The sequence below is a fragment of the Tasmannia lanceolata genome, unplaced genomic scaffold, assembly GCF_043159265.1.
Source record: "Tasmannia lanceolata isolate RefF3 unplaced genomic scaffold, GAP_Taslan_0.1 ptg000012l, whole genome shotgun sequence".
Lineage (NCBI taxonomy): Eukaryota > Viridiplantae > Streptophyta > Magnoliopsida > Canellales > Winteraceae > Tasmannia > Tasmannia lanceolata.
The window spans coordinates 42,945,170-42,958,431 of record NW_027518689.1 but is presented as its reverse complement, the minus strand read 5'-3'; the positions used below and the strand labels follow the sequence as shown (position 1 = coordinate 42,958,431).

At 38.2% G+C, this 13,262-nt stretch overlaps 2 protein-coding genes across 2 annotated transcripts; both read left to right on the top strand.

Annotated features, from left to right (window-relative positions):
• The first annotated feature begins 3,349 nt into the window (after positions 1-3,349).
• Positions 3,350-4,015, top strand: LOC143888834 (uncharacterized). The gene has a single exon (XM_077393230.1). It carries the CDS (start codon positions 3,350-3,352, stop codon positions 4,013-4,015), a length of 666 nt encoding a protein of 221 aa, XP_077249345.1.
• Positions 4,016-8,723: 4,708 nt separating this feature from the next.
• Positions 8,724-10,260, top strand: LOC143888298 (F-box/kelch-repeat protein At5g15710-like). Its single transcript, XM_077392674.1, has 2 exons — positions 8,724-10,106; positions 10,194-10,260. Exon 1 carries the CDS (start codon positions 8,958-8,960, stop codon positions 10,056-10,058), a length of 1,101 nt encoding a protein of 366 aa, XP_077248789.1. The 5' UTR covers positions 8,724-8,957; the 3' UTR covers positions 10,059-10,106; positions 10,194-10,260.
• Positions 10,261-13,262: the final 3,002 nt, after the last annotated feature.

Below are 13,262 nucleotides of genomic sequence, written 5' to 3'. Positions count from 1 at the left end.
GGGGCCAACAAGAAAACAATACTAGAAATGGGGTGAAACTGAGAGAGAGAGAGAGAGAGAGAGAGAGAGAGAGAGAGAGTTGTCCATATTGAAACATGGGAGTGCAGGATATCAATACCAAAGAGGAATTATATAAAGAGTCGATGTGGATTAGTTCTCTCGATTCTTGGCGCCATTGTATTTTAAATAGAGCAGTAACTATGAGTTTGGAAGGGATTCAAACTCCCGAAGACGTAGGAAATTCTATTTTCAATGAATTCTTTTCTGGACAAAAAATCAACTTTGCCAAACATGGACTCGTGTTTTCCCCTAAACAAATAGAGTAATTAATGGGAATAACCTTAGGAGAAGCCTTACTGTGAGAAGTGCATGAGAAACCTGATTTGAGTATTGAATGATAAGCTATAAACTTGAATTATCACAAACTAAATGAAATAAGTTTGCCATTCAAAAAAAGCTATAAACTTGAATGGATTTAATTAAAATTACTTAGGATAACAACTAAAATCTGATGATAACTGTTACCTTCTTAAAGTTCACCTCAGGATTTAACATGGTCCCTACGTAGTGAAGGTACCACGGCTAAACTGACTGTATAATGAATAACATAAATAAACGAGGTAAATTGCGAGAATGGGAGACCTCTAATCTGCCCAAAGCTGTCTTAACATGATAGCATACAATTGCCTCTGGTGTCCAGAAGAAAATAGCATCCAGACCCTCATGACAAGCAAGAATTTTAACTGAAGGATGAGGACGAGTCCACCACAGATTCAAAGAATAAAACTCCCCTGAATAAAGCTTTTCGCCGAGTTCAGAGTAGATGTTGGGCACATCTTCAATCAAAATTTCAAATTCAACACATCGGTAGGGCACCCACTTACCCCAAGGATTGAGGGCAAATGATTTGTAATAAACGTTGTCAATGTAACCATGGCCACAAAAAAGAAGCTGCCCTGCAAATGAAACCCAAAGATTTCTCCCAAGCGGCAATTTTGGAACCTCAATTACCCTGGCATCGTCTTCCATGAGATGACAAACAAGCAAACACCCCTCCAAGCAATCCCAATAAAGAGCTCCTTCGAAGAATGCCTTAGAGACCCCGAAGCTGGCATTCGAAGATGGAAGCTTCAAGGCTGAATCTTTCCACTCACCCGTTTTGGAGGAAAAAATCAAAATCTCTGAGGTGCTAAAATAATCCTTTGGCTCAATCAGACACACCACTTTATAGTGGTTTGTCAAAGATGGGATCGGTGATCAAAACGAACTCGGAAGGACTTTTGAGAGACTTAGGGAGACATGGAATAGTGACCCATTGCTTGGTGAAGGGGTTGCCCACAAACATGTTGTCCCCAAACTCGTCACTATTATTTTGCGTGCATAAGAGTAACCCATTACACGAGTCAATCACTTCTCCTCCTTGTCGTAAGAAACTTGGACAAAGATTAGTAATGTAACTTTGGCTACCCTCAACAGGTATGGGGTTCGGAACATCATCGTCCTCATCTTCTTCCTCGTCTTCTTCCTCATCCTCTTCCTCATTATTGACATTGACAGGTTTTGGGTTCTGTTCATAGTCCATGTGGCTGAAGATAGGAATCAGGTTCTGTTCCTCTTCACCCTCCTCAATTTTGTCAGTCATCTTTGTCAGTCATCGGATTCCATTCCTCTTCACCGTTCTCATTGTCGTCATTATGATCATCGTTAGGTATCGGGTTCTGTTCCTCTTCATCGTCCTCATTGCTGTCATTATGATCATCGTTAGGTATCGAATTCCGTTCCTCTTCACCGTCCTCATTGTTGTCAATATGATCATCGTTGGGTATCGGGTTCTGTTCCTCTTCACCATTCTCATTGTTTTCATTCTGATCATTGCCTGGTATCAGGTTCTGTTCCTCTTCGCCATCCTCATTGTTGTTATTCTCATCATTGTTGTGAATCCGTGGCCAAATATAGCCACGATATCCGTTGTAGAAAAACCCATCAACATGGGACCTTCGATGCTTGGAACACACTTGAGCGAAGTTGGGAGCAGTTATCAAGTCATGAAACTTTTTAGAAACGCACTTAAATTTGAAAAGAGATTTCAGTGGCAAGCAAGCTAGGATTTCTGTTATGAGACCCGGGCAATAATACAAGGATGAAGCACTAGTCTCCGGCCTCGCCTCTTCTTCGGAATCCATCTTATCTGAAGAAGAAAATTCCATAGTTTTTTCTTTCTTCTGCTTCTCTAGCTTTTGCTAAAGTTTATTGAATTCCTATATTTGTATAGGTTACCAGTAGGAATCACTTTTGAAGGGAAGATCACACTAGAATTAACACTCACAGTAGTGGTGGGAAAAACCAGTGTTTAAAAACTCCTTGACTCGACAAGGAACTCGCCTGAGTCGACTCCGTTTTACCTTGGCCGCATACCGCGTTGCACTACATCCGTAATCCGCGTTTTGCCCTACAAAGTCAATAAACTCCTTTGACTTTTCCAAATTATGACGAGTCACCGCATCAATCGCGTTCTTGCCACGTCCCTGCCGAGTCGACAAGGATTTTTCTTGAGTGTGTTCTGCGTCACATCTATATTTTTAAATAGAGAGAGAGAGAGAGAGCGTTCTGCGTCACATCCGTATTTTTAAACAATGAGAGAGAGAGAGAGAGAGAGAGAGAGAGAGAGAGAGAGAGAGAGAGAGAGAGAGAGGAGACCCTAGCTAGGACTCCCGCTAGAAGTGGAAAGATAGAAAACAATAACCGATGTTGTCTCCAAATCAAACTTCTTACTCAAATTAACAACCAGTTTCCTAGTCCAAACAAAATTTCTAAAATCACAGGTTGCTATTCACAAGGCATTACTTATAATCTTTTTTCGTAAGAAAATGCTTTCAAAAACCCATTGTGTCTAATGTGAGGGCCAAATTTGTTCACTTTTTTATGATAAACATTTAGGCAAATTCCTAGGCACAGTCTTATCACTTGGCAAGCTCTTAACAACCGGGTAAGCACTAGAGACAGGCTACATTTTCTGGGAGCTGACAGGGATCTGAGATGCTTCCTATGCAATGCTGAATCGGAGTTAGTTAATCATTTGTTCTTTTAATGTTCGTATTCGACCTCGATCTGGAGATCCATTCTCTAGAGATGTGGCCATAGGAGGAGGCCTCTAAAATCGTTATTTGGGGAGGAAGAGTGGGTCCGAGGACACTTCAGAGGCAAGGGGCAAGCTTCTACGCTAATCAGGATTGGTTTCTGTGCTACTTTGTATAAAATATGGGAGGAGAGGAATAGCAGGTATCATGGAAAGAATGCTCGGCACAAGCAGCAGATATTGCACAGCATCCTCGACATAATCCGATCGCGAATGACCTTCCTTCGACTGGAGGATTCCATGAATCAAAAGAATATGAAGATAGCTGAAAATTTCAGGTTGGTTTGCTTTAAATCGATCAGAGTGGATCAGTTTTGCTCTTGGATTAAACCTACTCCGCCGATCATTAAGGTTAATACGGATGCTGCTGTTCAGAATGGGAGTGCTGGGCTGGGTGGCTTAGCTCACGACTCTGCTGGTAAGGTGCTCCATATGTTCTCCATTCGGCATGCTTGCGAAGAGATTCACATTCTTGAATTGAAGGCGATCCTCCATGGGATCAGACTGGCTAAGTCCAAAAACATCCTTCGTATTTGGATTGAATCTGACTCTCTCACAGCTGTGAATGTCATTAAAAAGATTTGGGCCTGCCCTTGGAAAGCTATCCCGGTAGTGGCAGATATTCGAGAGGCTCTATCTCCCTTGCACCAGTGGGATAAATCCCATGTTTGGAGGGAAGCTAACTCTGCGGCTGATTTCCTCTCTAAGCCAGATTGCAGCTATGAAGGAGATGACATCCCTGGTTCCACATGCCCCCCGAGCTTGAAGAAATTGTTAATCTCGATGCATCTGGTTTTAGCTATCCTCGGTTGTAGCTGTTTTGAGTCTGTCCTAAGGCCACTTATTTTTCTTAGTGTTATGTCCACCTTGTTGGTGTGAATCTTGCTTTTGGGAGCTTGATCCCTTCTTGTTGGCTTTCGAGCCCCCATAATTTTGTATCTTCTATTTTTATCAATGATATCTGGTCGGGATCTGCCTAACCACAGTTTACCCACCAAAAAAAACATTCAGGCAAATTTACTATTGGGATCGGTGTTAATGTGTATTTTTGGGTCCTACAAGAGATGTGTACGTGAAATCAATACAATTCGATTCTTATATAACATCATGAGAAGACCCACATGGTCTTGGTCCCATTCAGATGAATAAGAAAGGCCCAATAAGTTTCTTTTAGAAATTTGTCTTTTTAGAAGTTATATATTCGACCCTTTTTTTTACTTGGGACAGCCCCCTCTAGTGTATTTATGACTACTGTTTTACTCTAGAAGGCAGGGGTGTTCATTATTCGGTTATAACCGAATAACCGATCCGATCCGAACCGAACCGAATTGGTTTAGTCAGTTCGGTTCGGTTTTTTTCCTTTCCTATTTGGTTTCGGTTTTTTTTTTTTTCTTTTGGAAATTCGGTTATTCGGGTTCAGGTTCGGTTATCTCAAAAAAAAAATTGGTTAACCGAATAACCGAAATTATGGATAAAAACCATTATTTTTCCAAAAAAAGTGCTATATGGGCACTCCGTAGGATGATCAAAACTGTCCATTTGATTGATTACAACTTAATTAGGTTGTGCTCAAAAACTCATTTCGATAGGATGATCCTAGCCCTCCGATCCAAACCGAGATTTTGCTTTTTTTCCTCTTTTTCTCCCACTATTCGGTTATTCGGTTAATAACCGAATTTTTAATCGGTTCGGTTTTGGTTATTGAAATTTGATAATCGAAATTATTTCGGTTATCAAATTTCAGTCTATTCGGTTCGGTTATAACCGAACGAACACCCCTACTAGAAGGGACTGTCAAAGAAAAAAAGGGGCTAATATATATTTCCCTTTCCGTTATGTTAATACTAGTGGGCCCTAGTCATGGCTGCTTTCATGGGCATATACAATGCTCCTTAGGCTGATAGTGGACATCGTGTTGTCACAAAAGCTCTCCCGGCAAAAAGTGACCTAGACTTGCGTGTCCACCCGGCCCGCCTGTAATCTGCAGGTCTAGGTCACTAAATTAGTGACCCGTTGAATTTTTAGCCGGCCCATACGGGTCCTGTCAAAACTGGGCCGGACCGGGTGGACCCCCTGGTGTGCCTTTAAAAACCCAAATGATCGATATTTTATAGTCCCGTATTTTTCAGAAAATACTGTACGGACCACATCATAGGATGATCTAAACAGTCCATGTGATTGAACACAACGTAAATAGGTTGTGCTCCAAAAATCATTTCCATAGGATGATCCTAGCCCCCCAATCTATAGAGATTTCATTAAATAATAATAATAATAATAATATTCAATTCCTCCATAGATCAGAGGGCTAGGATCATCCTATGGAAATGATTTTTTGGGCACAACCTATTTACGTTATGACCATCACAATTTCAAGGTGGCAATTGGGCCGTGCCGGGCTAGGCTTGCCGGTCCGCCGGCACGACCGGCATGGCTCGCGGCACGGCACGACACGGCCCGGGGAACGGCACGGCCCACTGGCGATTTTACCTTTGTTTTTTTTGTGTTTTTTTTTAAAAATTTGTGTTTTCTCAAAAATACCCCTTAAAGTTAGAAAAAACGGCTAGTGAGAGGGGTAATTTCGAAAATTACATTAGGTAATTTCTTGTGTTCCAAAAATACCATTCTCAACAACTATATTTTCGGGGTACCTTAGGGATTACACATGTTTTTACTAAAATAACCCCCCAACAACTATATTTGGTGGTACTTTAGGGATTACACATGTTTTTACCAAAATAACCCCCCCCAACAACTATATTTGGAGATACTTTAGGGATTACACATGTTTTTACGAAAATAACCCCGCCCAACAACTATATTTTTGGGGTATTTTGGTAAGTCATTATATTACAAGTCTTATAAATATCACTCCCCCTCACTTCATTTCTCACCCTCAATTACTCTCTTATTACTTTCTTATTACTCTTACTCTTATTGCTCTCTCTTTCATATTACTCTCTCTAATCTTATCTCTAATTACATCAAATTCTCTTATTACATCCAATTCATTAATCCTTCTCTCTTATTACTCTCTCTAATCCTTCTCTCCGTTACCCACTTCGATTAACAATTAAGAAGAAGGGATTAAGGAGGTGCTTAACAACTTGCGATAATTAGTATTCAAGAAGGCGCTTAACAACTCCGTGGGCGATTCAAGCAAAGTTGAGGCATTTAGAATTTATGTTTTAAAATTTCCTTATAGCCCATCTTTGTAATTTTTTTAAAATTGCCGGTTCAAGTGACCACTATTTTCAACCAAATGAAATCATGGGAAATGATGAATTACTGGAGGCTTGTGTAGAACCTTGTAATGATGATACATATACTCCAGAATCCGAATATCCAATTGCTCCTGAACCTACCGAAGGACCTTGTAATACTAGTGGAAGTCAAGCTCCTAGTACTAAAACCTCTAGAGGTAGGATTTCACAAGTATGGAAGTTCTTTACCATTGAAGAAAAGAAGGATTCTAAGGGAGTTTTAGAACAAAAGGCTATTTGTAAATTATGTAAAAAAGATTTTAGTTGTAAGAGGGCAATTGGCAAGGCACTCCATTGTTTGTAGTGCAAAGCATGGGTCGTTAGACCCTAAACAAACCCAATTAAGCCTCACTTCTAGTTCATTAGGAACTTTTTCTTATTCTCAAGATAGGAATATAAGAGAACTAGCATCATACATCATACAAGATGAGCAACCATTTATTATGGTCGAAAGTAAAAGATTTGAAAAATATATTCAAAAAGCTCTAAGTCCTGTTTTAAAAAAGTGACTAGAAATACTATAAAATCAGATTCCTTTAAATTATTTATTGAAAGCAAAGAACAATTGATTCAAGTTTTGAAAATTTTAATGGAAAAATTGCACTTACTTCCGATATTTGGACTAGTAAACAAAATGAATGCTATATTTGTGTAACAGGACATTATATTAATTCGAACTGGATGTTAGAAAAAAGAATACTTAGTTTTACTCAATTAGAATTCCCGCATAATGGTCATTCTATATCAAAATCTATAGTATCTACTGTTCACGATTTTAAAATTCAAAATAAATTTTTTTCTATTAGCTTCGATAATGCTAGTAATAATACTGAATCAATAGAGTTATTAAAATCTCAATTGAAACCTATTTTAAATGGACAACTATTTCATATTAGATGTGCATGCCATATTTTAAATTTAATTGTACAAGATGGTTTATTGGAAATTGCACCACAGATAGAGATTATTAAGAATTGTCTTCAATTTATTCAGTTTTCAGGACATAGAAGACAAGAATTTAAAGCTTTATGTAAAATTTTTGAAAAAAACTATAAAAAAATCCCCGTAGATATTAAAACTAGGTGGAATTCAACTTATAAAATGTTAAAAGCATCATTTGAGTTCAAAACTATAATTACAACATTTTGCCAAGAACATATGCCTCCGCCTTGCAATCATACTATATCTCTAGAATATTGGAATAGTTGTGAAATTATTGCATATTTATTAGAAGTATTTTTAAATGCAACTAATATTCTTTCCGGTGTTTACTATCCAACCCCACAATTTATTTTGGGTCAAATATATAAAATTACTATTTGTTTTAAAAACGATAGATCGAAATTGAAAAATAGAAGTCTACTTCATAGAATGAAGGATAAATTTAGAAAATATTTTCAAAAAATTCCTCCTCTATATTTTTTAAGTACAATAATACACTCAAGGATCAAGTTGGAAAGAACATGAAAAAAGTTATCAAATACTATTCGCCATGGCACGTGATCTACTAACCCCTCAGGTGTCCACAATATCATCAGAGTCTGCTTTTAGTGCAGGTAACAGGGTCTTAGATGACACACGGAGCAGAATGTCACAAAAACAGTAGAGGTATGTGTGTGCCTCAAGGACTAGTTTGATGCAGATGATAGAGCACAAGACAGAAGAGAAGATGACTCAACCGACTCACCCGAAGAAATATGAGGATTCAAATTTTTAAGTCGTTAATTTCTACTTGTACTTCACAATGTATATGTACTTCATTTTTTTTCTTTTTTTCTTGTATGTTGGTGGGTTAGAGGCAAGGTTCTATGTCCTCATCTAATAATTTTCTATATTAATAAAATTTTAAGGTGCCGCCCGGGTTCCTGGATAAATATTCCAAGCACAATCGATCTTTGTTTTTAAATTACTTTCATAGATAACATGCAAAAAAATTTAATTTTTTTTCAACAAGTGCATTTTCGGAATTCCGAAAAAAATTCCAGTAGAAAAAAACATATTCTCGGAATTCCAAGAATTTTCTCTGAATTCCCAGAACGCACTTGTTTGAAAAAAAATAACCGCCATGAGTGGGCCGTGCCGTGCCTAAACCCCCACCCTTTGGCTTGTCGGCACGGTACGGCCCGTGACCAAATCGTGCCGTGCAGTTCCGTTTGCCACCTTGACATCACATGGACAGGATTGTCCTATTATAGTGAGCGAACAAAAACAACCAAAAAAAAAAAACTGAGTGACCTGCGGGTCCACCCGGCCCGTACGGGTGGGGTCCGGTATGCGGTGTACCATTTTACACCTCATGTTTTGATCAGGTATGCGGTGTGCCATATGGGATCGTCTTCAGAGTTCAGACATGACAAGATTCAAGGAAACGAGCCGTTGACGAAATAAGGATTGAGTAAAAGAGGAACCCTAGAAAAAAAAAAAAAAATTTGTTTCCTACAAAACCCCATCTGTATTCTTGAAAAACCCTTCACTCACTAAATTATCTCATTGATTTCTCATCTGGGTTTTTCTCCAAACATCAAAAGGTTGAAGATTCTTTGAAAATTGAGTCTCCAATGGAAAAAGAAATTCTCGGAAGAGAGGAATCAGAGTCATCAGACTCAATTTTTGCATGTGAGCTTCTTCCAAATCACATATGGGAAAACATCCTCTCATGGCTGCCAATATCAACCTTGGTTAGGATGAAAATAGTCTGCAAAACATGGAATTCCATCATTCAATCCAAGCCCTTTCTAAAAGCTTATACAAGTGTAAGCCACCGTGATCTTTATTTTGTTCTTTTTGCTGATTTCATCCATAGAAGCATTGCTGCTGCTTATAATCCAATGGAAAACAAATGGGTTTTGATTTCTCTGTCACATATTTCATCATCTTGCCCTAGCACTTGTTGTAAGCTCCGGCGTGCCCTAATTTCTGATGGGGGTCTAGTTTTGGCTGAAGATCGAAAAGGGTCTATTGTAGTTTCAAATCTCTTCACAAAAAGTTATAGAATTATTCCCCCAATGATGCCTTTGCTTTGGCCTTATGCCATTGCCATGATCGAGGGCAATTCGAATTCATCCTACAAGATTGTAGCGGTGAGTACCGCGGATAGGGTTTATTCGCAGGTTTATGATTCAGAAACTAATTGTTGGGAGGCAAAGGGTGAGCTTGACGGGCGGTTTGCGATGTTGGGGAAAGCTGTTTATTTGGATGGGTTTTTGTTTTGCTTGAGTCATGGTCCTGATAATCTTTTGGCATTTGATTTAACAAATGGTACTTGGAGTATTGTCGAGGTCACGATGCCGTCACTTGTTTCTTCTCATATCTTGGTCCATCATAAGAGGTTGATTTTGGTTGGGGGTGTAGAGGAGCTTGGGGTTATGAAGAGGATTGGGATTTGGGAGCTTAACAGTTCCAAGAAGCGATGGGATCAGATTTGCTTAATGCCTGATCATTTGTTCTGTAAGTTTAGTCATGGTAACCTTAACCATTTCATCACTGTCGATCGTCAGGGTAAGCTTTGTTTCTGCAAAAGCACGTCATCTCTTGTTCTTATGTATGATATGAGTGAGAACAGATGGTGGTGGCTGCCTCCTTGTCCGCTTGGAAGTTCCTTGAATAAGAATTCTTGGTTTGGGCATGCGGTGGAACCTCGGATTGACTTGCTTGTGTGATCAAATGCCTTATTATTTATCTTTTCATCGGCATAATTGTCTTTTTGGGTATGTTTTGTATATGTTTTGTTTTGGGAAAGCAATACTAATTGCCTTTTGGACATCAAGCTCATAACATGCTACTCTTTGTTTCAGATAAAGTGCTGTAACCTTTTGCATTGTTTATTAGCTATCAAGCATTTGTGAATTTTCAGTTGTGGAAGCTTCTAGAGCCGACTTCTGCTTTTTCTTCATGTTCTTCATATTATTGTTAGTAAGTATTTGTAGGTAAGTATGTCAATGATTTTTTTTATTTTTTTTTGGAATGGTAGGCAAGTATGTCAATGATAGATTCACTTTTCCATTAAATTTGAGAAGGCTTGGACATAGAGCAGTAGGTACTTCTAATAATTAGCTAGTCATTATATAACAATATTTTCTTGCTTAACGTCCATTGAATCTCTATCTTCCAGTTCCAGTTGTATGTGTGTATTTTTTTTAAAAATTTGGTCTGTGCAGGTAGGTTGGGTGGGAGATTCTGAGAGGAAATGGGAGCTTTCACCTTTTTCATTGTCTTCCTTGGGCATACTTGGTAACATGGCTAGCATAATAGTTCTCAGTTTGCATTCTCTCATTGTCTATGCTGGTAGGTTGGGTGGGGAATTGGGAGCATGTGTTTACATTCCATCTAGAATTGTATTAGTAATTTCTTCTTAATTTATTTTCTAGGTTGTAATGTGTGGTCTAAATTTTATGCGATTACCCAAGTATAGACATATACATATTTATATTTATATAAAAAATAGAAATTGGGTCATGGCTTCTCTAGTGCCAGATGGCCCCATGCACGAAACTAGTTGTACTATTGTAGAGCTTATGTCACAGGATGGGTTTTCTTTCATATATGACAATGCTAGAGCATGTTGGGACCCTTGCCTCTATGACCATGTGAATCAATAATAAATGAGGAGGTGCAACATAATAGGTAAGGAACTCAGCGGGCAGGGGGAAGCCATAGGACTCACACAAGTGAAGGACCCCCTTGGGCCTCTAAAGTGTGGCCATTTTATGTCACAGGATGGATTGTTTATCAATCGGTTGTCTTTCATATATATGAAATCCTGATGGTGTCAAAAAAGTAAAGTTAAGTGGTCTGATGCATAACTAACATGTGGTTTATTATTGTTTTCTTTAATCTGCACGTTGTTAAGAAATAAACATAGTAGTATCTAGCATGTAGTTAAATTGCATAAGATCTGGTTTGAATAGTCAGGGAATAAAGTTACTTTTTTCCGTACTCATTTAACTCTTAATTTTGTGCAATATGTTCAAAGTGGCACTTATGAGATTTTTTTGCAGTTCTTTTTAATTTTTTTAAGGTTTTCATTGTAAATTTCCTTTATGTTTAGAGACGTAGAGGGAGTTTACCAAACTCTTCAAATTTTTTGTTTATACTCAGATTATCACACTTTAGTGGAGCAACTTAACAATCTTGATTGAACAAGGTTCAGCATCTAGGTAGTGGGTTTGTTTATTTGATATAAACCATTCAATCTTTGTCAAAACTCATCGTCTATTCTTAGCTTAGCTCCGCTCCAGCCTCCATTTGACCCTTTAGCTGTTTATTTTTCTTTTTTCCTTTTTTTCGTTTCTATTTTCCTTTTGCTTTCTTTTATATGGAATCTAACATAATTGCAAGCTGAGATAAACAAACGATCAAGAAGAAAATGTAAGAGCTGATTCAAGATTGTGAACATCAACCAAGAATCACCCACGTTCTGCCCCAAGGATTCTGGGAGGGAACCACATGTTTTCTTTTATTTGAACTTCAATAATAATCTCCCTTACATGCCAAACGACCTATGTATTAAGGAAAAAAATCCCTAATGCAAAACAGAGCTCCCTCTATGATTAAATCTAATATAAACCATCCAAACTTAAGTGAAAGTACAAAAGACTAAATATCCCTAAATGAAGTAGCAACTTGAAAGAAATTAAATAAAGGATATGTCATATAGTTCTGCTAACATGCACACCGGTTTCTTGAGAAACATGCTAACATAAAAACTGCTCGTACAAATCCTGTGAAACCTCTACACCACCCGTTTTTTGAACCTCTTCATTTTATACATCTTCTCCAAGTAGTCAAGTGCAAATTGGCCTACATTAGTCGTCCAAGTGAAAGAAAACTCTTCCTCGAGTTTGGGCTGGCCGCATCATTTGAAGAATTTTCATATTATGGCGTAAGATGCTTAACATTAAATACATCCGATAGAAATGCGGCTAGGCTGCTTCAAATGGTAGGCATTGCCGTTATTTTTCTCAACGGCCTCCCTATAAAGAATAGCAATAATCAAATTCATATGTGAGGTAGAGAATATAGAAGATAGAAAGATAGGTTTAGGGAGTCTTAACTCAGCTCCTTAATTCAACTAAATAAATAATACAATTCACTGTTTAAATACTTACTGGCCAAGTGACCAAAATACCCCTACATGGATGGCTAACTTATAACTCTCCCCCCTCAAGCTGACACATGTCTTGTGATATGCTCAGCTTTTCTACCTAGTAGTGGTGATGCTTGATTGTACGACCTTTAATGAAGATATTTGCAAATTGCTCTAGACTAGTAACATAACGTGGATAAACCACACCTACTCTCACGCACAAAAATGGTAGCCAATTTCGTCCAAGCACGAAAGACAAGGTTTTGTGACAATTTAATGGCACTCTTATTGTCATAGTATAGGGTATGTGTGTGCGACCTCAGGCGGAACTTCTAAAATAGATGTCTTAGCCACATCAGCTCAGCCATTATTGACCCCATAGCTCTGTTCTTAGCTTGCCCTTGACCCGGCTACAATCTTCCGCTTTTTGCTGCTCCACGAGATTAAGCAATCACTTATGCTCAATATCTTGTCACGGACCTCTTTTCTGCAAAACCTCTTTTCTTTTCGTTTTTTGACAGATCCCTTTTGTTTTTCCGTTAGAACGTTTGTGCCATTGCAATCCTTTTTCAAAAAAAAATAAAAAAAAAATAAAAAAATATATATATATATATATATATATATATATATATATATATATATATATATATCTATATTATGAGGAAAAGGATTGTACGCTCGACCGTACCTAAAGTTAGGTACGGTAGAGTGCCAAATCACATGGGTCCCCCATTTTTGGTGGGCATCTAAACCATTCATTTGCAAGGCCCCCATTTGC

What these genes read in the sequence shown, in the direction of transcription:
- LOC143888834 (XM_077393230.1), top strand. Translation starts at nt 3,350, where the DNA reads ATGACCTTCCTTCGACTGGAGGATTCCATGAATCAAAAGAATATGAAG.
- LOC143888298 (XM_077392674.1), top strand. Translation starts at nt 8,958, where the DNA reads ATGGAAAAAGAAATTCTCGGAAGAGAGGAATCAGAGTCATCAGACTCA.